Raw genomic sequence first — 21,937 nt, forward strand, 5'->3', positions numbered from 1 at the left:
GTTACCGTAGATGACCATGCAGCTTTGCTAGAAATGAAATGATAATTAAATGGACACCCCTAGCTGCAAGCAGGCATTGATGTACTTCATTGGGGACATTTTAAAAATGTGTGCCCCAACCGGGACTCAAACCCGGGATCTCCTGCTTACATGGCAGACGCTCTATCCACCTGAGCCACTGAGGGCACAGAGGATAGTGTGCCTGCAGAGACTTATCCCTTGCACGCTCCCCGTGAGACCCACATTCACAACATGTCCACACCACTAATATGGCTTCCCGGCCTTTAACCTTCTTGTGCGAATGCACACGCTATGCCCAAACTCGTATGGGACTTGGTAGATTATTCTGCCATGAGTAATGAGTAAGATGGGCAAACATCAATTAGGTGCACTACGAATGTAGTGGTGTGGATACGTTGGGAATGTGGGTCTCATGCGGAGCATGCAAGGGATAAGTCCCTGCAGGCGCGCTATCCTCTGTGCCCTCAGTGGCTCAGATGGATAGAGTGTCTGTCATGTAAGCAGGAGATCCTGGGTTCAAGCCCCGATTGGGGCACACATTTTCAACATGTCCCCAATGAATTACATCAACACCTGCTTGCAGCTAGGGTGTCCATTTAATTTTCATTTCATCACCACTTTGTTCCTGGGTCTCTGGGTGGGTGAGATCCATGACAGTCTTAAATTGTTTGTAGCTGTCATCAAGCAGATGTGGTGACAGGTGTTGTGAGCGGTCTTGCCTGACCCCTTGTAAGTGGTGGTAATGCTGCCTCTGCTGCTCGTGTTGTTATCTCCCTTAGGTAATTAACTGATTGCTCCACCTCAGCATTTTTAAATTGAACCACGTGTCTCATTTTGTGTCAAAATGTGAAGCCTCTTGGATGACGCCTTCAATATGTTGTGGAAATATCATTTGGAATGGGGTCAAAGTTGATGTTGAAAATTGTCAGCAAGTGGAGAGAAAAATGAGTGTTCAGATTTGATGTGTACAAATACTTTGGTAGCACTTAATGATACCAACATCAGCCATGTTTGGCCATGTGCTGCCTGTTCGGTAGATGGTTGGCTTTTTATGTACAGTACGATGGTGTTGTTTTGCTTCACAATACACAGTTGTGAGAGCAGTTGATGATGTTTGTTATTCTGGAATTCCAGTCTCCATGATCTGCATTAACATCTCCACCAGTGAAAACTTCGCAATGGAGGGACAGTAATTTCATAAAATCAGCTAGTTGGAGTAGACCAACAGGTGGATAATATACACCAATGAAGGTAATTTGTCAGTGTTATGTCTCAACAGTGATGCCTGTTGTTTCCATGGCCTCTAATTGTCATCGAGAAATTGCATAATTTCTTCACATCGCACATGAATGCTGTTTGAATTCCACACACAGATTGACCTCTTATTAATTATGGTAGACATGCTGGTCTGTTTGTTGCACCCTAACAATTGTCTTGATGGCTGTCTGTGCACTGCAGATGCTATTTCCTATGGCAAATCCAACATCAACTGTGTGTTGGTGTTTAGTAACACATTGTTTCGTGGCAGGGTTACTCTGAGGTCAGAAGATGTAGGTATCAAATTGCTGTCGAATGTGGGGTCAGTCGGTTGAAATGACAGCTTTGAGATTAGAGGGCATTATTTAAGGTATTTTGAGATTTTGCTGGCACTGCTGCTCTTTAGGACCTCTATGCTACCACCCAACTTCTTGATCCTTCTTCCTAGTTTGTGTCAAGCAGATGCCACCAAACTTTTTACATTGTGCTCCCAATGACTGACAAAATAACAAGCCTGGGTCAAATTATTCTTGTGAACAGTATTTACAAGCCAGAACAAAACATCTGGGAAAAAAGCTGAAAAACTAAGTTCAAACTTCCGTGTTACTCATGAGCAAGTGGCATGCAATGCATAAAAACAAGAAGAAACAACAAATTTATTTTATAATAAAGTTATCAATGAAGGCAATGTTAGTAAAAATATAGTACCATCAAATATACTATGCACATAGCCAAATATGATAAACTAAGCAGCAAAAAGAGTTGGTGAGATGTGAATAACTGACATTTGTCTGCCTACATATCACCAATGTTTGGTTTGGTATTACTTATCGAATCAAGAGAATTGCCTTCAGATGTTCATTAGTCACTCTCATTTGATGTTCTGGCTTCTGAAACATTATTTTTGAAAACTTTTACTCATGGACATAATTTGTTTCAAACATTAATGCACATACCACTAGCAAATTCCTTCAAGTTTCGGAAACTCAGTGTCATGTAAGCAGCAATAAAATTCAACAAGTTTTTTCTCTTTGCGCTTCTCTTTCAGCAACGCATTTGCCTTCAAAACAATGAGATACAACTGCAGTTCAACTGGCACGTCATCTAGGTTGCAATCAAACGGATTCTGGAATGTCACTCTCAATTCTGTCTAGATCTGAAAATCTCTCCAAAAATGCTTATTCAAGTCAGGAATTTTTTTTTTCTTTTTTTAGAATCAAGGTTGAAACTTCAGGTATTGTAGCACTAAACCCTTTAAAACAGTGAAAATGGGAAAAGTTTTCTCCTTCCAAGTGTGCTTCAAATAATGACAGTTTTTCCTAAATCCATTGATGATTTTGTAGAGATCAGAGATGAGGTTATCTTTTCCCTGAAGTTTCAGATTCAGGTAGGGTTTGATGTTGACAAAAAATAAAAAATGACAACTTCAGCAGCCAGGTAGGATCCAGCAGCAGTGGCCCTGTTCTACCTTTTTCAGTGAGAAAGACAGCTACAGTATTTCATTTGGAAGAATGAAAAAATGAAACAGGACTTTAGTTTGCATCTGAACCACCTTGCTGCTGTGTGATTAGGAAATCATAGAATTAAGAATCACTTTCTTCAAGAAAAGCTTGAAGCAGATGGTGATTGAGTACATGTCATATGAATTTCATGCAGGTTAACACAGGCAGGAGACCATGTACAATGTTTGCAACAGTGGTTTGACAGAGTCTTTACATAATATGACATGATGACACATCCATAGATCCTTGTATACAAAAATATTTGGACCCACATAACAGGCAAATTTTGGAGATGCAACTCTTGACTTACTGTAGTAGGAACAGAGGTTCTTGTGACGGGTGGCAATGTTGCTGCTCAAAAAATTCTGAATGGAGTCTGAGTGGTTCACCATACATGAATTCTGCTGTAGAAGCCCCAGTGTTAGGTTTAACAACTGCACATAGTCATAGAAGCACAGCAGTAGGTCAGATACACTGTATGTCTTGTCACATTCAATGAAATTCAAGTACCATCGATGGGCTGGATGAACTGACGTTGCGGGCCAGATAAACTGACATCACGGGTCGGATCAGGCCTGCAGGCCATAGTTTGGTGACCCCTGGTGTAGAGTATTCTGCTCGCTGGCTGCTAGCAGTTCTTGTCAGCTTAATCACTACTGAGTGCAGGTCGATCCATCTTTAGTGAGACTGCAGCTGTTTATCTTACCCTGGCCTTAGTTACAGCTGTCTTCCAAGCAACTTGTGCCAGAGTATGTTACCACTAGAGGACGTACATGATAGCTTCACACTTTCTATAGCTTGGAAAGTGTTCCTACAGTCAGGTGGTTTTCCCACTCATTTTGTTACGTTTGAAAGCAACTGGTCACACTTATGATCTGCAGAACATGCTGATTACTAACTAGCATGCTCTCCTTCCTGGAATGCCTTCTGTTGTAATTTACACAGCACTTCAGCAGGATGCAGAGGCATACTACGTTTCCAGCATCATGGTAGCTGTAGGTTTGAGGTGGCTCTATATAGCCCATAGCATTTCAATAACAACTACCAGTAACAGTGGAGTGTCCTCCTTTGTCTTTGAGGATTTAACTTACCTTGTTCTATCAATAGTGGTGGCGACAGAGTACCAGTTTTATTAGCTTCATGGGTATGACAGTATGCATGTAGTATAGCAGTTGCTCTAATACTACCACCTCTGTGACTTGCAAGTAACTGTTGGACAGCCTTAAGCAAACCTTATATGTATTTTTTGCTCATCAGTTTGACATCTTCACAGTCAGGCTCCAGGCTCTTAGTTTTGAGTGATTTGCCACAGCAAGCTGTCTTTAGCAGTAAGTTCTAATGACATGTGTCTGAACACACTGAGGAATGCAAGGGCAGGCACTCAAGTAATTTTTCCAATGTTTTTATCACCGGGATTTTTCTGTGCTTTTGATCCAGTATCTACTCTTATTTTAACATTTTTGTAAATTTGTAGGTTATTTTGTGCTGTTACACATTTATTATTAGTTTCGTACTTTTTATGTATTCAGTTCTGTTTATCTCGCCTAGCTCCTCTGGTCATCATTCCTTCCATCCTCTTTTTTTTCTGCTTTTCTGTACATGAGGGGAAGTCAAGCTGAAACCTTAAATATTTTTTTAAAAATATTTATCAAACAAAAATGGGACACAAGTGTATCATTTTTTGACATTGTCTCCTTGTCGTTCAACACACATCCTCCGACACATAGCAAGTGTAGGGACTCCTCCAAACAAGAAAATTCCTCTGGTTGTTTGCACATCCACTCATGTATTGCCTGCTGCGCCTCTTCATTGGAATAAAATTTCTTTCCTACCATCACCTCTAAGTGGTCCAAATATGTGCTAATCACTTGATGCGGGGTTTTGTGGGTGTGGTGGATGTGGCAGAATATCAAAGTGTGAGGCTGAGCATTGTCATGTTGCAAAATGACAACGTAGTCAGAGGTCCATGTCACTTTGATCTTATTGCATGCCATAGCTGGTTTTTTAACATATTGGAATATGATGCACTGTTGGTGGTGTTTCTGTTAGTTGAGTAGTATTCCAAGACAGCGTCTCGTTCATCCAAAAACAGAAGTCAGCAAAACCTTCACAGCAGTTGCTGCATCCAGAACTTCTTGGGTTTTGATGATGAAGAATGGCACCATTCCTTGCTTGCTTTCTTTGTTGTGTGTTGGTGGTAGTGTACCAAAATTTGTCTCCTGTAACGATTCTCACAAAGAAGCCATCACCTTCTGATCCAAAGCACCACAGATGTTCTTCACAGACATCAATGCATCACTGTTTCAGTTCTGGAGTGAGCTGCCATGGCACCTATCTTGCAGACACTTTGTGAAACTTAAGCACTTCATGGATGGTGTGATGTGCTGAGCCATAACTAATGTTCAAATTTGCGACTATTTCGTCCACTGTCACAAAGCAATTTTCCATCATAATCTCTTCAACTGCTACAGTAGAGTCTGGTGTCACAACATGGTGTGCGAGACCCAGGCACTGAGTGTCTGTTGCAGAAGTCATGCCATTTTCGAACTTTCTATTGCACTCATACATTTACTGCAGTGATAAACATGCTTAACCACTCTGGACCTTCATCCACAGATGGACTTCATACCTCCACTGCTCTAAAAACATATGACAGAACACTGTTCTTCCTTGATGCAAACCTCAAATGGGGCAGCCATTTTGAACTGGTATTGTGCCTGAGTTTCACTTGTCTATAGTATGCTGCCACCTGTAGGGCCTTCCTTGCATCATTGGTAACTGTACTGTCAACTTAGAGAACAATGGCACAAAATGATGATTTTTTATTATATTTTTACAGTTTTCATTTCACTTCCCCTCATATTTCAGTTTCATCTGCGTTCTACAATCTCTTTCAACACTATACTTTGGCCTTAAGGAAAACATCAGTAATTGGAAATTTGAATCCTAGCCGCCAGTCTTGTGTTCCTTGTGACTAATTTTTTCAGGCACTTGTAAGACCTGGGTACAGTCCCCAGTACTGCCACAGAAATTATCATAGAGGAAGGACTGCAATAGAATACTATTAAAATACTGGAATTAGAAATATGGATTTGAAGGCTGACATTAACAGCTAGGAAAGTGGCATGTAGATCATGTGGCCATCTATTCAGTACATATACAGATCTGCTTTATTTTTCCTGACCTTCTGTCTAGAGCAACTTCTTTTGCATGAATCAAAGTATTTTCAGAAAATAAACATATATTACCTGTTTAGCCAACCTCAGTTGTTTCTGACCACATAGTTCTTCATAGTAACATTCTTGAATAAATGCTTCGTGGCGTTCTTGTCACATCACATTTGTCAATCACAAGCTTTCAACAACTTCCTCTGTTGTCATCGTATGGACCTGAGATTTTAGTATGCTGTTAGGTACTTTAGTTGGCCAGATTATGTTATGGAGACATCATGAATTCATGGAACTTCCATACTCTACCAGATACTATGTTAATGTCTACGACTGAAGAATGTTCACAATAATGTTGATTTTATTGGATGGAGGATGACTCAGTTGATTTCTCTATTACCTTACATCATCAAGTGCCCATTTCCATGCAGCACTGAGGATGTAGCCACTGCCTCAGTTTAAGTTGAGATCAGTATGTTTAACTATAACTTTAAACAAGACAGAGGTTACAACCTCAGTGCAGCAATGAAATGGGTGCTTGATGCTGAAAGGCAACAGAGAAATCAATTGAGTCACCCACCGTCTAATGAAATCAAGCATCACTACCAATGTTCAACAATCAAAGACATCAGCACAGTCTCTCGAGATGCATGGAAGATCTGTTATGCCTCTATGACATAATTCAGTCAACTAAAGTATCTTATTCCCTTATGATGTCAATGGAGGAAGTTGTTGAAAGTTTGAGATAGCCAAATCTGATGCAGCAAGAACCCTGTGAAGCATTTACTCAGTTAACCACGTTTGATAACATTGTTGGAAACACTGTGATCCACAATGAATTTTAGAATAAATAATAAGTCTTGCTCACTAAAATATTTTTTAAATATTTTATTTTAATGATGACTGGTTTCAATCTTGAAGATTATCATCAGGCCGTTACATGTCTCTGGAATGGATATAACATTTTCCTTAGAGGGAATTAGGAAAAAAGTTAAAACAACATTTACAACAAAAGTTACAACAAAATATAGAAAGATTTATACTCTTAGGTGGTATACAGAGGTGCCAAGTGATGCATGAACATGTCAAGAGACGCATTCGTCAAATGCTAGAGAATGGAGGAATATTAAATTGGTGGAGCCCCACCAATTGCCTACTGCATGACCACAGAAGGAGCCAACAAGATACAGTTATATATGTAAACAAATAATTAAAAATAACATAGAAAAACATTAGAAATCTGTTATGAAGACCGTGCATAGAAACATGACACAAAGATGAATGTAGTAGTAGTAGTAGTAGTAGTAGTAGCAGTAGCTTTATTCATCCATAGATCTCTTTTTACAAGCATATAGGACATGTCAAAGTATTTACAAGTTTAGACCAATTTAAAATAAGCTAATTCGTATACACATACAATTACAGACTAGTTGGAGACATTCATTAGATTTACTCTTGGTATACAATACTTTTTTTACAAATAACTTATTACATAATGTAATGCCACACTGTTCACTTGTATCTCACTACCAGTCACTGCACACACTATACTCGCATTGTTTCATGTCACTTCACTCATTACACACACACACACACACACACACACACACACACACACACACACACACACTTCAGACCCCTACTCTGTTTTGTCTAAGTAATCCTTCAGTGTACAAACTGTATTGGATAACAGGTACTTCTTAGCTGCCTTTTTAAATAAGTGTATGAAATTTCTTTAATCTCTTTTGGTAGTTTATTGTACAGTTTTATTCCTTGCTAGAAAACACTGTTTTGAGTTTTATGTTTATTTTTCTTGGTAAATGTAAGTTGAGTCTAGCTCTTGTTCCATGGTCATGGACAGAGCTGTTTGTGCAGTAATTACCAGTGTTATTTTTGATGTGTACAACTGGCTGGTAAATGCATTCACACACAGTGTTTTGAACAGATCTTTACAATGAGCTCAACTATTATTTTTGGTTATTACTCTTATGGCTCTTTTCTGGAATTTGAAAATTCTGTTCATATTTTGCGCATTTGTTCCCCAAAAAAGAATGCCATAGCTAAGAATTGAGTGTACATGTGAATAGTATGTAACTAAAAGACACTGCACTTTACACACTGATGATAGGATTCCAAGGGCATAACATGCTGCTGACATTCTGTTTGCTCGTACCTCTGTGTGTTCACACCACTTCACTGGGAATCAATATTGATTCCTAGAAATTTGCAAATGTAGACGAAGCCATCAGTTTTCATGGAGATGGGTGGCATGGGGCCTATTGACAAACTGCTTAGGTGGTAAGACAGGCAAGAAGTCAAGTGATGTACTGGCAACAGACAACATCGGTCACCATGGAGAGAAGAATACCAATGAGCCAAAGACATACTGGCAATGAGCCAACCTGTTCCTGTTGCTTCAGAAGTAATCAGCCTAGAACTCTATGATAATGGTGTATCAGCAGCAAAAAATTGTCTATTACAATGTCACATTAGTCACATTGTTAGGATGATGAATATTGTATAAGTTCTATTTAAAATTATTTAAAACAAGAGATAAAAGAACAAACGAGTAGTAATCTAATACAGCAAATCATCAAATAGGTGGTAGAAATGTTTCTCTCCAACAGGAGTCCAGGAGTTTGTTTCATAAGTTAAACAGATGCTTTTAGTAATGTGCTTAGATTTAGATTTCTTCAGGGTTGTTTAGCAGGTGCCCCTCAGGAGCGTTATGCAAATATGCAAAAGACCAATTTGCCTGTTGCTTTTCTTGTGTAACAAAAGAGCAGCCTATATTGAATTAAATCCAAAATTATGGCGGCCTACAAATCTACAGATATCTTAAATAACAAAATCCATAATGTGCACTTCCTTTTAGTAATCAGATTTCTCCTCTAATTTATTCAATGTTGCTCATATTTACAGAGGAAAAGCTAAATCTCTTGTGAAATTTCATTTGTGATCGACACCGCAAGAAAATTAACTTTCTGATAAATAGAGTAATGCTATGCAGGAATCTACAAATAATGCACAACTTTAATTCTAAAGTCATTCGTTGCACAGATGTGTAATTCAGTAAAGCTAAAGACAGAAATTAACACCAATTTTAAAGCAGGATAGTATAAAACATATAATTCCTGAGGTTAAAGTTGCAACTAGATCTACTACACTCAACAAGTCCACATACTAACAAAGAGAAAAGTAAACAACAGTTAAATAGCAATCTTCATATTGTAAAAAGCTTAAATAATAAATTGCCATCGGTAAATCTTTTGTAACTATGTATGGCAGATAAAGTGAATACCCTTGTCATCACTAGAGAAAATGAGAATTTATCTGAAACTATTCAATTTTTTAATGAAAATGACTTAAATGAAATTAATTAGCAAAGGTCCAACCTTATAAGTTTCAAACTAAACTTAAGAAGTTAATTGATATTAAAAATTCTTTATTCCTGCCATGAGAAAAGGTCTCTTTGAAAGTAATGAATCCACAATTATTGAACCTTAGGCCCAGATCAAATCACGTGAACAAAATGAGCCAATACATCCAATCATTAATAATATGTTGTCCATCTTACAAACTTAAGAGAAAACTTACTGTAATAATATCTTAAACTCTGCATACACATGCGAAGAATTTATAATATTAAGGATAACTTTGAACTTGTCCAAGCAATATTTACCATACAGATGGTCCAGATGATGCTTGATTTGCCTCATTAGATGTTAAGAATATCAACATCCCAATTAAATAAACTATAGATATGATCAAAAATAATCTACTAAGACATAAAACAATGAGCACAGGGGAAAGAGCACAACTTATTGAATTGTTAGAAAGTACTTTTACATTTAATTATTTCTCTTCCAATGATGTGGTTTAATGTTAAAAATATGCACCAGTAATGGATAATTCTCTACCTGGATTTTTAGCAGAGATTTTGAAATTAAATTCTTTACAGAAAATCCTGAAATTATCAATAAAAATATTTATTACAGGAGATATGAAGACAATACATCATTGTTCTACAAAGGTTCAAAAGATGAAATAGACACCTAAGCTGAAGTCTTAAGTAACATTCATCCAAAACTGTCATTTAATGTAGCACATGAAAATGACAAAAGAATTAATCTCCTTAACCTCAATTACCAATCTTAAAGGCAAACATTATTTTGCTATTTATAGAAAACCTACTCCATCAGATGCTATCATAAATGCTACTTCCTGTCATCCACAGAAACATCAAAGAGCAGTCTTTTTCTTGATAATTCATAGAATGTTAAAGTTCCCAGTAGATTTAAATGAAATTCAAAGAGAAATTGCTATTCTCAAACAAATAGCTATGGCTAACGATTTTCATTTAAATGAGGTTAATTTTTTGTTCAATAAGTTAAAATGAAAGTCCTCAGACTGTTCTGTCACAACTGCTTCAAAATTTGTTAAAATGATGTGTACGGGCAATCTGATTTTAAAAAATGTTAATAAATACAGGCAGAACTTAAGCATTTACCATCAATAACCTCCTCCAAAAAGAGTTTAAACATACAGTTGGCAAGATAGCATATATTTCAACTCTGGTGCCAACAATGTTCTTTGTACGACTGTACCAACAATGCATTGGACAAACAGGTCATAACTTTCTCATCCATTTTAAAGAGCATACAGTGTTTGGCCTGCACAGAAATGAACATTCTATGGCCCGTTTGGAGATTTGGTGTAGTACATTACTGCTCTTTTATCTTTTGTTTTAAATTATTGTAAATACTTTTACACTCCATTTAATTCTTCTCTTACATGTACGCATTTTCAGGCATTAAGCTTGTGTATCTTCATTGGTCAGTTGTATACTCCCTGGCGAGTACTGTCACTTCAATACATACTACCAATACTTTAATAAGTCCTCCCCCCCATGAACCATGGACCTTGCCGCTGGTGGGGAGGCTTGCGTGCCTCAGCGATACAGATGGCCGTACCGTAGGTGCAACCACAACGGAGGGGTATCTGTTGAGAGGCCAGACAAACGGGTGGTTCCTGAAGAGGGGCAGCAGCCTTTTCAGTAGTTGCAGGGGCAACAGTCTGTATGATTGACTGATCTGGCCTTGTAACATTAACCAAAACGGCCTTGCTGTGCTGGTACTGCGAACGGCTGAAAGCAAGGGGAAACTACAGCCGTAATTTTTCCCGAGGGCATGCAGCTTTACCGTATGGTTAAATAAATGATGATGGCGTCCTCTTGGGTAAAATATTCCGGAGGTAAAATAGTCCCCCATTCGGATCTCCGGGCGGGGACTACTCAAGAGGACGTTGTTATCAGGAGAAAGAAAACTGGCGTTCTACGGATCGGAGCATGGAATGTCAGATCCCTTAATCAAGCAAGTAAGTTAGAAAATTTAAAAAGGGAAATGGATAGGTTAAAGTTAGATACAGTGGGAATTAGTGAAGTTCGGTGGCAGGAGAAACAAGACTTTTGGTCAGGTGAATACAGGGTTATAAATACAAAATCAAATAGGGGTAATGCAGGAGTAGGTTTAATAATGAATAAAAAAATAGGAGTGCGGGTAAGCTACTACAAACAGCATAGTGAACGCATTATTGTGGCCAAGATAGACACGAAGCCCATGCCTACTACAGTAGTACAAGTTTATATGACAACTAGCTCTGCAGATGATGAAGAAACTGATGAAATGTATGATGAGATAAAAGAAATTATTCAGTTAGTGAAGGGAGACGAAAATTTAATAGTCGTGGGTGACTGGAATTCGAGTGTAGGAAAAGGGAGAGAAGGGAACATAGTAGGTGAATATGGATTGGGGGTAAGAAATGAAAGAGGAAGCCGTCTGTCAGAATTTTGCACAGAGCATAACTTAATCATAGCTAACACTTGGTTCAAGAATCATAAAAGAAGGTTGTATACATGGAAGAATCCCGGAGATACTAAAAGGTATCAGATAGATTATATAATGGTAAGACAGAGATTTAGGAACCAGGTTTTAAATTGTAAGACATTTCCAGGGGCGCATGTGGACTCTGACCACAATCTATTGGTTATGAACTGGACATTAAAATTGAAGAAACTGCAAAAAGGTGGGAATTTAAGGAGATGGGACCTGGATAAACTGACTAAACCAGAGGTTGTGCAGAGTTTCAGGGAGAGCATAAGGGAACAATTGACAGCAGTGGGGGAAAGACGTACAGTAGAAGAAGAATGGGTAGCTCTGAGGGATGAAGTAGTGAAGGCAGCAGAGGATAAAGTAGGTAAAAAGACGAGGGCTAGTAGAAATCCTTGGGTAACAGAAGAAATGTTGAATTTAATTGACGAAAGGAGGAAACATAAAAACACAATAAATGAAGCAGGCAAAAAGGAATACAAACGTCTCAAAAATGAGATCGACAGGAAGTGCAAAATGGCTAAGCAGGGATGGCTAGAGGACAAATGTAAGGATGTAGAGGCTTATCTCACTAGGGGTAAGATAGCTACTGCCTACAGGAAAATTAAAGAGACCTTTGGAGAAAAGAGAGCCACTTGTATGAATATCAAGAGCTCTGATGGAAACCCAATTCTAAGCAAAGAAGGGAAACCAGAAAGGCGGAAGGAGTATATAGAGGGTCTATACAATGTAGATGAAGATGAAATGGGAGATATGATACTGTGTGAAGAGTTTGACAGAGCACTGAAAGACCTGAGTCAAAACAAGGCCCTGAGAGTAGACTACATTCCATTAGAACTACTGACGGCCTTGGGAGAGCCAGTCCTGACAAAACTCTACCATCTGGTGAGCAAGATGTATGAGACAGGAGAAGTACCCTCAGACTTCAAGAAGAATATAATAATTCCAATCCCAAAGAAAGCAGGTGTTGACAGATGTGAAAATTACCGAACTATCAGTTTAATAAGTCACAGCTGCAAAATACTAATGCGAATTCTTTACAGACGAATGGAAAAACTGGTAGATGCCGACCTCGGCGAAGATCAGTTTGGGTTCCGTAGAAATATTGGAACACGTGAGGCAATACTGACCTTACGACTTATCTTAGAAGAAAGATTAAGGAAAGGCAAACCTACGTTTCTAGCATTTGTAGACTTAGAGAAAGCTTTTGACAATGTTGATTGGAATACTCTCTTTCAAATTCTAAAGGTGGCAAAAAATACAGGGATCGAAAGTCTATTTACAATTTGTACAGAAACCAGATGGCAGTTATAAGAGTCGAGGGGTATGAAAGGGAAGCAGCGGTTGGGAAGAGAGTGAGACAGGGTTGTAGCCTCTCCCCAATGTTATTCAATCTGTATACTGAGGCAGTAGTAAAGGAAACAAAAGAAAAATTCGGAGTAGGTATTAAAATCCATGAAGAAGAAATAAAAACTTTGAGGTTCGCCGATGACATTGTAATTCTGTCAGAGACAGCAAAGGACTTGGAAGAGTAGTTGAATGGAATGGATAGTGTCTTGAAAGGAGGATATAAGATGAACATCAACAAAAGCAAAACAAGGATAATGGAATGTAGTCGAATTAAGTCGGGTGATGCTGAGGGAATTAGATCAGGAAATGAGACACTTAAAGTAGTAAAGGAGTTTTGCTATTTGGGGAGCAAAATAACTGATGATGGTCGAAGTAGAGAGGATATAAAATGTAGACTAGCAATGGCAAGGAAAGCGTTTCTGAAGAAGAGAAATTTGTTAACATTGAGTATAGATTTAAGTGTCAGGAAGTCGTTTCTGAAAGTATTTGTATGGAGTGTAGCCATATATGGAAGTGAAACACGGACAATAAATAGTTTGGACAGGAAGAGAATAGAATCTTTTGAAATGTGGTGCTACAGAAGAATGCTGAAGATTAGATGGGTAGATCATATAACTAATGAGGAGGTATTGAATAGAATTGGGGAGAAGAGGAGTTTGTGGCACATCTTGACAAAAAGAAGGGACCGGTTAGTAGGACATGTTCTGAGGCATCAAGAGATCACAAATTTAGCATTGGAGGGCAGCGTGGAGGGTAAAAATCGTAGAGGGAGACCAAGAGATGAATACACTAAGCAGATTCAGAAGGATGTAGGCTGCAGTAGGTACTGGGAGATGAAGAAACTTGCACAGGATAGGGTAGCATGGAGAGCTGCATCAAACCAGTCTCAGGACTGAAGACAACAACAACACCACCACCACCACCTCCAACAACAACAACAACTACTTTAATAAGTCATATGCTTATGATGGGGCACATGATCTAATGTTTCACTAAATACTGACTTACACAACATTCATCATCCTAACAGCAAGTAATGTGATATTTTAACAGACTCTTTCTTGCCACTGTTACACTAACATCATCAAGTTCTGGGCTGACTACATATGAACCAACAGAAACTTCTGGGCTTATTGATGTTCTCGTCTCCATGCTGACCAACAGTGTCCTTTGCTGGTACATCTTTGGTTCATTGATGTTCTTGTCTCAGTTGTGACTGACAAAGTCCATTTACAGTATATCTTTGGCTTGTCATCTGCCTTATCGCATAAGTGCTTTATCAATATGCTCCATGCTACCCATCTCCATAACAACTTCATCTTTACATCACATTTCTATGACTTTGTTTTTATTTTCACTTACTGCTATAAACACTCTTTTAATTAAGAATGATGTTATCAGGCTTAGTTCCATATAGGGGAGAAGTGATTGATAATATCAGAAATAATTAATGGCATTGAAAAAGTTTTAATTAAAATTATCAATATATAATCACTCATCAGAGTAACGCCCGCAGGAAAGCAGCGCTTCAGGCAAATCAAAGAGGGTTTAACGTGGCTACTTTTGTTTATAAATCCTACTATATAAACCATTAGGTGGTATTGTTAGCTGTCTTGTCTTGTTTTCTGCACCCAGAATACATCTACATATTTGCGGCATGCGATGTAGTGGGCATTTCTGTACTATATGCTACGGACGGGATCAGGACACTTTTGTTAAATAGGATCTGTGGACTATACGCAGGGACGTTAAATTGAATATAAGAACAGAATTGGATACTTAACTTTGAGAAAGTAATGGCATACGAAGTTTGAATGACTGTATCGAAGTATAGTAATGGACCACAGTCCTTGCTATAATATATCTGAGTAACTATAAAAATCACGGACATTTTAGTTGCCATAATTGCTGAGAGTAATTGTAGGATCAACCCTCCTTTTCCCTCTATATATAATGCAATCATTCATGATCATTTAATTATTATTGAATATCGTTAATAAAAAACTAAAGTGATTTCCATAATTACTTGTGTATTAGTAATTAATAAATAACATCTAAAGACATTATTATGTATCTTGTATTTGGTAATGTAGCAACAAATGAAGCGTGATTGACTGAGCAAAAATTTAACATTAATTATCTTGAAAACCCAAAATTTAGTTGACATTACAGGGAAGATGTTTGTGGCTGCTCAATCTGAGTTACAGATATAACAGTGAAGCATATACAGTAGATAACAACATAAATATTGTACGTCAGAGAAGTTGACGACAGCAGATTGACAGAGGGTGGCTACACTGCCCATAGATAGCAGTTATTGTTTCCATAACCAATTTCTATTGGTTATCCACATAATTTTTAATTACTTTTTAATAAATGTAACTGTAGTGTACAGTGGCCATTTTATGTATTTTACCTGCTATTTTATATTTTTTCATTTATAATACAACTGGGTTGATTATTTTAAGCTTTTTCATGATATCATCATACGTCTCACATTAGACCTATTGGCTCCTTCTGTGGTCATGTTGTATCTCTTGACATACGTTCCTGCTCCACTCAGCATCTCTGCACATAGCTTTCTAAACATTGCTACAAAATTTATTGTACATGTTGTTATTGCTTGTTTCTCCATGTTCCTGATCACCTCTAAGGAAAATGGTATTTACATTTCAGAGACATGTAATGATCTCACGATGATATTAAAGACTAAAACCTGTAACCATTAAAATAAAATATTTTAAAAATATTTTTGCAATTAACACTGATTATTTATTTTAAATTTACTCACATTATTTCTGTTTGTGTTTCTTCTTTTTTATTCAAGAAGTGTTACACAGGCCATAATCTTAATTCTGCAAATAGCGTATCGGTTCTAGGAATCAATATTGATTCCGAGTTGAAGTGGTGTGAACACACAAATAGCATATTGATTCCTAACATCTTTTAATCAAAGGCTGTAATGACCTGATAAATGTATACATGATGTTTACAAAACTTCCTGGCAGATTAAAACTGTGTGCCGGACTGAGACATGAGACCTTTGCCTTTCACGGGCAAGTGCTCTACCAACTGAGCTATCCAAGCACGACATGCGACCTGTCCTCACAGCTCCAAAGCATGAGATGAGGTACTGGTAGAATTGAAGCTGTGAGGATGGGTCATGAATTGTGCTTGGGCTGCTCAGTTGGTAGAGCACTTGCCCATGAAAGGCAAAGGTCCCGAGTTCAAGTCTTGGTCCAGCACACAGTTTTAATCTGCCAGGAAGTTTCATATCAGCACACACTCTACTGCAGAGTGAGAATTTCATTCTGGATAAAGATATCTTTACAGTTTGGTAATTATTGGGTTGATGCGTAAGTTTCTAGCATTTTTCCGTAAGTTTAATAAACACAACAGATACATGTAACAGAGACTTTAGTCATCAGCAATATATTCTCCCTCACTATTAACAAGTCTGCTCACACTGGCGTAACTTTTCAATTCTGTGAAAGTAGGAAACACATGGTTTTGAGGTGAAGAACTCTCCAAGCCCTGCTTGGAGTGCATTTTCATCATGCAAGGAAGTTCTGTTGTGATTTTGGCTTACAGCATGCCATACTCACAAAACATTCCCCATTGCATGCAGACATCAAACAATGTGGAATGTCAAAATATCCACGGGTGTGCTGCCGGTCTATAGTGTCCAACGGGCACAATATTTCGGCGATCATACATGTCGCCATCATCAGGTGAACTGACGGACTGAGCTCCTGTGAACGTGCCGGCACGGAGATCCGCACGCTATGGCTGCTCAGAGGGAACTGGGTTCGGTCGCGGCGGCGGCCGATTTAAATACCCTCCGCCCGCGGCGCGCTCCCTCCGCCGTCCGCGCCCCGCGCCACGGTCGCGCGGTGGAACAGATTCCGACGGCGTCTGAGATGACGTCGGAGTGATGGCTCTGTCCGCCGTGGTCGTCACAACTATACGTTTGCTCGATTTACTCTTGATTAACCCGATCGCTGGTTCCCACGCCTTGCTAAGATTATAGCCACAGTCACGTTTTATGAGGTCGTCATTGGTGCGAATTTCGATGGCCTCTCTAACAACGCTGTCCCAGTATCTCGACGTCTGTACCAGAATCCTCGTGCGGTCATATTCCATGGCGTGATTTTCCGACAAACAATGTTCAGCGACCGCCGACTTGCTCGGATACATCAGGCGAGTGTGCCTCTGGTGTTCACGGCATCGATCCTCGACGGTACGCATCGTCTGACCAATATACGACTTGCCACATTGACACGGAATCTGGTACACGCCGGCCTTCCTCAAACCGAGGTCATCTTTGGCGCTCCCCACCAGTGCACGAGTTTTATTTGGAGGACAAAACACAGTTCCGACCCGGTGTTTCTTCAGAATGCGAGCGATTTTCCCCGAGAGTGCGCCTGTGTATGGAATAAATGCAGTGCCTACCTCCTCCCTCGTGACTTCATCCATCTCAAGAGGTTGTGCTGCAGTGGTTGGGCGGAGAGCACGTTGAATCTGCCACTCTGAGTACCCATTTTTCCGAAATACAGTTCTCAGATGTTCCAATTCCTGGGGTAGACTCTCTGCGTCAGAGATAGTGCGCGCCCTATGTAATAGAGTTTTAAGTACCCCATTCCTCTGTGAAGGGTTGTGGCAGCTGTCTGCGTGCAAATACAGATCCGTGTGCGTAGCCTTAAAACTCTAGTACATAGGGTGCGCACTATCTCTGATGCAGAGAGTCTACCCCAGGAATTGGAACATCTGAGAACTGTATTTCGGAAAAATGGGTACTCAGAGTGGCAGATTCAACGTGCTCTCCGCCCAACCACTGCAGCACAACCTCTTGAAATGGATGAAGTCACGAGGGAGGAGGTAGGCACTGCATTTATTCCATACACAGGCGCACTCTCGGGGAAAATTGCTCGCATTCTGAAGAAACACCGGGTCGGAACTGTGTTTTGTCCTCCAAATAAAACTCGTGCACTGGTGGGGAGCGCCAAAGATGACCTCGGTTTGAGGAAGGCCGGCGTGTACCAGATTCCGTGTCAATGTGGCAAGTCGTATATTGGTCAGACGATGCGTACCGTCGAGGATCGATGCCGTGAACACCAGAGGCACACTCGCCTGATGTATCCGAGCAAGTCGGCGGTCGCTGAACATTGTTTGTCGGAAAATCACGCCATGGAATATGACCACACGAGGATTCTGGTACAGACATCGAGATACTGGGACAGCGTTGTTAGAGAGGCCATCGAAATTTGCACCAATGACGACCTCATAAACCGTGACTGTGGCTATAATCTTAGCAAGGCGTGGGAACCAGCGATCGGGTTAATCAAGAGTAAATCGAGCAAACGTATAGTTGTGACGACCACGGCGGACAGAGCCATCACTCCGACGTCATCTCAGACGCCGTCGCAATCTGTTCCACCGCGCGACCGTGGCGCGGGGCGCGGACGGCGGAGGGAGCGCGCCGCGGGCGGAGGGTATTTAAATCGGCCGCCGCCGCGACCGAACTCAGTTCCCTCTGAGCAGCCATAGCGTGCGGATCTCCGTGCCGGCACGTTCACAGGAGCTCAGTCCGTCAGTTCACCTGATGATGGCGACATGTATGATCGCCGAAATATTGTGCCCGTTGGACACTATAGACCGGCAGCACACCCGTGGATATTTTGACTATCAAATACGCCGGGAGAAACTCAAGAATCACAATGTGGAATGATCACAGTTCATCACATTTGCCAGTTATTCAGTACACTGACATGAATCACTGTGGATTAATGTGATTAAACCATCAAATCCCAAAGGTCTTCCTAAATGTGGACAGTCACTAATATAAACATGATCCTCCTTAAAATGAGAAAATCATTTACGTGGCATGCTACGTCCAGTGGCACTATCGCCTTACATGGCGCAAATGTTTTGGGCTGCCTCTACTGCAGTCACCACTCTACTGAACTCAAAACAGAAGAATATGTTGGAAATGTCCCAATTCCTCCACTTTGCACCCTATTTCCTAGCGTCCACAGCTCCACTCATTATCACCAAATGAAAAAATGACAGTATGTAAATTCTAATAGCAACAGTGAACTACAAATAAAAAATGACAATTGAAAATAGACCCATAGAAACCAGAACACCAATATGCAAATCGAAAATGCTGTGAACTTATGGGCCAACCTATTATTGTCCCGACTGATTGAAACAGTTCAGAAGAGTTGCGTCCGTATTGGAGAGTGCTATTAACTTTCTTTTCATTTTGTGATGGAAGAGGACACCTTTTTTTTGCGGAAGATTTCAATAAATGATCTTTGCTGAAGATTTCAATACATGTTTGAAATTCTCTTTGCTGACACCACCATGTAAAAATAAGAAATTGACTCTTGTATCTAATCTGCCTAAGGAGATATACAACTGAATCTAATGGAACCTTTGTTTCAATGTAGGTGGTCGCAGCTCCACACCAAGACAGGCTTTGTATTGCTGTAGCACAAGAATTGTCAAAGGAATTTGGTGGCTGGGTACCACCACCTGAAAGCAGTTGTTAACATAGTATTTCTGCACATCACAATGTAATTATATTGTAAATAATTATGTATAATCTCTCTCTCTCTCTCTCTCTGTGTGTGTGTGTGTGTGTGTGTGTGTGTGTGTGTGTGTGTGTGTGTGTGTGTGTGTGTGTTTGTTCTGCTGCACATGTGCATGTGATTTTGTGCAAATAAAATAATAAAATGTGTAAAACACCAAAATTAAAAATTGTGTACCATGTTTGCGTCAATAAGTGTACTGTGGTTGTGTCAATAAAATATGTTTATTTAGCCTGCTGTTTGTGTCATTTGGATTGAAAAAGAACACAACACTGACACATATGTGAAGAAAAAACATTAACAGTCAGTCACTTTGGGCAACAATACTCTGTCCTCAGTGTTTGAACATACTGTGGATCTCCTCATAATGTCTGAGAAACTGGAACCAAGGATCTCACACACCCGACATTAGCATTAGGTACCCAAAATGAACAATGTTAAGGAATTACTTACTGACTGGAGCATTACTGTAACTGCAAGTTCTGTACTTTTAAGAAAAATGCAAGAGCCTGTTATTTTCATATTAATTACATTGATAACAAATGCGTAAACAAAAACCATACCAGCTCAGTGCCTAAAAGGAGTAATGGCTTGGTGGCTGGAATGTTCTGGTGGATAAATGTGGGCATTTTTTTGTTTATGCAGGATTAGCTGATATTTACTTTACTCTTCGTTGTAAGCTTATACAGAGGGGTCCAAAAAAAAAGTCCATAACTTGCAAACTAATTGACAGAGTTGTCTCATTTTTGGTGAAAGTGTAGCTTAAAGTCCAACTTAAAGATATCACTGTAGATGTTCGAAATGGTCACCATTAACATCCACACACAAACTATGCCGCAGAACTGCAGCATGAACTACTGACTGCAACGTGTTCAGTTGGATATTACCACATGAATGTACGAATGGATTCTCGAAGTTCATCCAATGTGCGTGGCTTTTGTTGATAAACGACATCCTTTAGTGTTCCCCACAGGTAAAAGTCCAGATGAGTTAGGTCTGGGAAATGTGGTGGATACTCCACAGCACCTCTATGGCCTATCCATCCTTCCTGGTAGATTTCCGTCGAGATACGCCCTAACACGATTTTGGCAGTGGGCTGGGACACCATCTTGTTGAAAGTAAACTCTTCCGTCTCCACACAAGTCTCGGATGGCAGGTAAAATGGATGTCTGAAACTACATCACACATTTACTCCTGGCAAATTCATGGCTTTGTTTACATGGACGTTCACATTTTCGGTGGCCCAGTAGATGCAATTGTGGCGATTTACTGTACCATTGAGTTTGAACTGTGCCTCATCAGACCATACAATCTTCTCTGCAAACTCTTCATCGTTGCACACCACATTAGTAAACCACTCGCAGTACTCCATTCTGCGATATGGATTGTCCTTGTTCATTGCTTGTAGCAATCATGGGATGTAGCACTTCCACTTTGCTGTCTTCAAAATTCGCCGAACACTTGAGCGACTCACACCAGTTTCACGGGCACACTGTCTCACAGACTTCCATGGTGAGTGAGTGAAATGTTGAAACACACTTGTTACTGTTACAGGTCATGCAGATCATTGTTTGTGTACATCTTTAACACAGCCTTCGGCTTCAAATTTGTCTCGAATGCGACGAATCGTTAAACATGTCGGTGGCTCTGTTTGATACTCATTTCGCCATTGCCGTTGAACCTCATTAATATTTTCGTACTTCAAATACCACTTCAAAACTGACTTCCTTTCATTGAATGTAAGCCTTGCGCCAGCCATGTTTACTCAAGTAACGAGGTGCAACTAAGAACAAAACAGTGACTATCTGGCGACTGTCCTCTGACAACAAAAAACAATGCAATACAACACTTGTGTGGCGATTGCTGGAGCTAAAAGCTATTACACTATCAAAGATAAGACAACTCTGTCAATTAGTTTTCCAGTTATGAACTTTTAAACAGTGGATACATTTTTTGGACCCCTCTGTATATGTACAATACCAGAGTTTAACATTTCAAAATGATGTACAGTGTTTTAACACACTGGTATAAAAACCACTCACTGCTCCATATGCTGTGTGCTCATTAGGTTTCATGTGAGATGCCAAATTACCAGGTATTCATTAATTCATAATCACAATATACCTCAGCTCAAAAGAAAATCAAGTCATTTTTATAAA

The 21,937-nt window shown here is 39.7% G+C and overlaps 1 protein-coding gene and 1 non-coding gene across 2 annotated transcripts in view; one reads left to right on the forward strand and one right to left on the reverse strand.

Annotated features, from left to right (window-relative positions):
- LOC124796005 (fatty-acid amide hydrolase 2-like) overlaps positions 1–20,010 on the forward strand; it is a 424,143-nt gene extending 404,133 nt beyond the window's left edge. The window contains exon 12 of the mRNA XM_047260088.1: positions 19,638–20,010. Coding sequence (XP_047116044.1) covers positions 19,638–19,739 — 102 coding nt within the window. The 3' untranslated portion in view covers positions 19,740–20,010. The remainder of the gene's footprint in view (positions 1–19,637) is intronic.
- Trnat-ugu lies at positions 112–186 on the reverse strand. The gene has a single exon. It is a non-coding gene; the product is annotated as a tRNA-Thr (tRNA).
- Positions 20,011–21,937: the final 1,927 nt, after the last annotated feature.

Source organism: Schistocerca piceifrons, chromosome 4, assembly GCF_021461385.2.
Source record: "Schistocerca piceifrons isolate TAMUIC-IGC-003096 chromosome 4, iqSchPice1.1, whole genome shotgun sequence".
NCBI classification, from domain to species: domain Eukaryota; kingdom Metazoa; phylum Arthropoda; class Insecta; order Orthoptera; family Acrididae; genus Schistocerca; species Schistocerca piceifrons.